The 3,579-nt window shown below is 54.4% G+C and overlaps 1 protein-coding gene across 1 annotated transcript in view; it reads right to left on the bottom strand.

Annotated features, from left to right (window-relative positions):
• The window catches only part of CLUH (clustered mitochondria (cluA/CLU1) homolog), a 25,193-nt gene that overhangs the window by 9,843 nt on the left and 11,771 nt on the right, over positions 1-3,579 (bottom strand). The window contains exons 9-13 of the mRNA XM_009081710.1: positions 3,448-3,540; positions 2,551-3,245; positions 1,413-1,630; positions 736-855; positions 211-224 (exon numbers count right to left, since the gene is read on the bottom strand). Of these exons, the coding sequence (XP_009079958.1) occupies positions 211-224; positions 736-855; positions 1,413-1,630; positions 2,551-3,245; positions 3,448-3,540 (1,140 nt within the window). The remainder of the gene's footprint in view (positions 1-210; positions 225-735; positions 856-1,412; positions 1,631-2,550; positions 3,246-3,447; positions 3,541-3,579) is intronic.

The raw sequence follows: 3,579 nt of genomic DNA, 5'->3' as shown, positions 1-3,579 counted from the left end.
AACACATCAGCCACAGAGACTCACAGAAACAAGTCCTGGACACAGTAAGAACAGGCAAAAGGCTAAGGCGATTCTGTCTCCCCGGAATTGAACTCTACAGGATGTTTTGATGGGAAGAGCACTGGCTGCTGTGCGTGGGCAGTGGCTCAGTGGTGTGGCCTTTGCCCTGCAGTGTGCCCGCACACTGCCTCAGTGCTCACCCCCAGGAACGCTCTGGCAGCTTCCTCTCTATTTCCAAATGAAAACCCACTGCTCCCAGCCATGCAAAGCCACATGTGGTTGCCTGTGCCTGGTCCATGCATGTGAAAGGGCACTGTGACTGCTTATCAAAGTGCTGCTAAAACAGACCCTGCCCTTTGCTGAGGGCCCAACGTCAGCTTTTCCACTACAACTGCTGGATCTTGTGTGAACTACTACACTAGGATCAAATTAATTTTTTCCCTCCTTCTGCTTCTTTCCACGTGGTCTAGCAGCTAGGATGCCAGAGAATCACAGAAGGTTCTTGGCAGCACCCTGCAGCCGTCCCTGGAGCGCAGCGGTGGGAGACGCTCACTGCAGCACTTGGCAGCTCCAGCACTGCAATCCATTACGCTGCTTTCTCTCCTGTACCTCTGTGCTTCACAGAGAGCTCCGCACCGTGCCCAGCGAGCCAAAAGCCAGCAAAACCCTTGGCTACAGAACAGCCTTTGTCTGCAGCTGGTGGACACAGCCCCCTGACGGAGGACTGAGCCCAGCTCTGGATACACATACCTGGTGAGAAAATATCTGGGTTAAACCGAATGTCAAACGACGTGTCACTAATGGAGCCTACAGCCTTGCAAGCATTCCGAATCACTTCTCTGCTTTTGGGATCCACTGGAGCAAGAAGAAAAACAGAACACAAATGAACGTGGAGGTCAGGAGATGACAAGCCCAGCTATTAAATTAAGATAAAAGTTCTGTTACTAAAAACAGCAGTGATGGCACATTCTGCAGAAATCCATTACAAAAACAATCAATTGTAAGGTATTTGGAAAGGAGACTGGCTGCAAAGTCTGAACAAGAGCATGTAAGATGACCCAAAAAACCCTCAGACCTCCTCACCTCCAAGTACAGGCACTCAGAAATCCAAGCCTGGGGTTCCCTAAGGTGCCCATGCACTGCTCCCCTGCACCCCACAGTGCCAGCCTGGCTGGGCTCTTGCTCCCAGGCAGAGCTGAGGGGCTGATGGGCTTGCCGGGTGCAGATCCACCCGCCCACCCCCCGGGGCAAGTCATTCACCAGGGCGTGAGCAGCTCTAACAAAGAGCCCAGGCAATGCTGACAAAGGCAGCCAGTCCTTGTCCTGTCTGACAGCCATCCATCCATCACCCAGCCTGGCACCGCTCCCACGTGACAGCCCACCAGCCAGGGCAGGAGGCTGGGGTGAAATACCTGCTCCATCATCAGAGGCGATGGTCTCGGCGAGCTCCTTCACCTGATCGAGTCCAGTCATGTTATCATCGATTTTGCCGTCCTCCGGCTCCGGCCTCTCGCCGTCTGCAGCGCCGTTCTCCGGAGAGGCTCCGTTCTCCAGCACACCTGAGCTCTCCTGCTTGTTGGCTTTCTGCTGCATCAGCTGCAGCGCAGCCAGCTTCATGAATAAGAGATACCTGCAGCAAAGGGAAAGGGCAATTCAGCACAGCAGGAGAACCCCAGAGAACCACCACTGCTCTGCAGGGAAAAACTTCACCAAGTTAGCATCACAGACTATACAGTTTCCCAGTGCATGGCCAGGGTGTACACCCTTTTCCCACGAGCTTTCCAAAGATCTAAAGAATGCATGTTATTGGAAGAAGCACAAAAGGGGTTTTCATTACTCATCCCAACGGGAACTGATCTCCTTGCAGCAGTTACAATTCCTGCCCACAGGCAGCATCCACAGCCAGCTCAGGAGGAAGAGTCGCTGCGGGGCCACAGGGCTGGTCACACACAAACCAGCAGCAATCTGCCCAGGAGAGCTCCGGGCTGTGGGCCTGGCTGCCCTGCAGGCCACTCTGGTCAGCTGTGACACAGCACCCACGGCCCTTCCCACCGGGATCAGGAGCACTGACAAATGAGCCATGGCTGCACCACACAGCTCCTGCTCCCCCTGCTGCATCGCCAGCACGGAGCAACCCAAACATCCCACCACCACCGTGCCTACAGCAGTTCCCACAGCCTCTAGGAAACAAAGGTAACGTTCAGGATATCTGGAGTGCCTTAAAAAGAGGCATAAATCCTTCCCATTCCCTAGCCACCAGGTGCACAGGATACCTGCAGAGAAAGAAGAACTTCTAACTGTTTTGACAGGAACCAACAAAAACAGACACGGGGACTAAAACACAAACCATGTCTTTTCCTGGCTCCCTGTCTGAATCCCTACCGTTCTCACCTCTTGTTAGTTAAGTTTTAGCATTGCAGTTGCACGGCCAAGCACAAAGGGGCAATTAGCTGCCCACTTCTGGGGGCTCTGCTGGGATGTTCCCGGGACAGCGCAGTGTGGCCGTGACTGGGACCATGACCAGGTGAAGGAAGGGGGAGCTCTGCTCACCTGTGCTCTACAAAGGCATCAACAAGCTCTTGCCGGAGACAGCAAAGCTTGTGTCTGTGCTGCTTGGGGAACCCCATTTTCTTACATTCCTCTGGCATCTCCTCCCCTTCGACAGGCAGGAAGTTTAGATCTGGAGGGAAAGTGCGGAGCAGGTCCAGGATGTAGTGACGCCCGTCGTTGCCAATAATGCCTTTGCACTCCACAGAGGAGCACAGCTCCACCTCCTCATTCTTGTCGTTGAGGACTTTGTGCTTCTGGATCTTCAGCGGCCTGCTGGTCTTCTCCAGCAGCTCCAGGTACTTGGTGTGTGAGACAACTGTCTTGCCAAAGTCTATTGACCCATAGATGACACTCTGCTCCTGCTCCCGCTCCAAGATGCCAGGAATAATAGACTGAGCTGTCACCCTGTAACCTCTGTAATCCACCACAACAGTCCCCAGAGTGTACAGCCCTTCCACATCCACAGCGTTGTAGGTCCGCACACCATTGAGGTCATTGGTAGGAGCTACGTAAGCAGCAACATCTCCACCGAAGTCCTTGTAGTGGTCACGGACATCAAAGCCCAGACTGAAGAAAATGTTGTTCCAGATGAACATCTGCATCTTGGTCTCCTCGCTGGGGTTGATGGCCATGACGTTGCCATCGATGACGGCCATAGCACCTCGTGTTGCTGCTGCAGTGAAGTCGCTGTGAACCTGGAGGCAGGTGGGGAGAAAGCTGGGTCAGGACTCCCACAGTGCCAGCACTCAAAGCTCCCAACAGCCTTCCAGAGGCAGGCAGGTCCACTGGCTTCTACTTCTGTGAGCCTGGCCACTGGCTTGGATACAAGCCCCGGGAGCCAGGACACAGAGCAGAGAAGGGGCTGTGGAGGGAGCAGCCTGCACATCCCACAGTTACCTTGAAAATGGCTCGTTCTCTCAGCAGCCTCTCGGGCAGGTTCTTGCGCGGCAGCTCCCGTGTGGTCTGCAGCTCCTCGTTCCAGTCTCTGGTCTGAGAGAGGAAAGGAAAGCCTTGTGGGAAGCAATGCAT

The sequence above is a fragment of the Acanthisitta chloris genome, unplaced genomic scaffold (assembly GCF_000695815.1).
Source record: "Acanthisitta chloris isolate BGI_N310 unplaced genomic scaffold, ASM69581v1 scaffold25129, whole genome shotgun sequence".
Taxonomy (NCBI): domain Eukaryota; kingdom Metazoa; phylum Chordata; class Aves; order Passeriformes; family Acanthisittidae; genus Acanthisitta; species Acanthisitta chloris.
The sequence above is the reverse complement of the archived record's forward strand: the minus strand, read 5'-3'. Positions and strand labels throughout refer to the sequence as shown.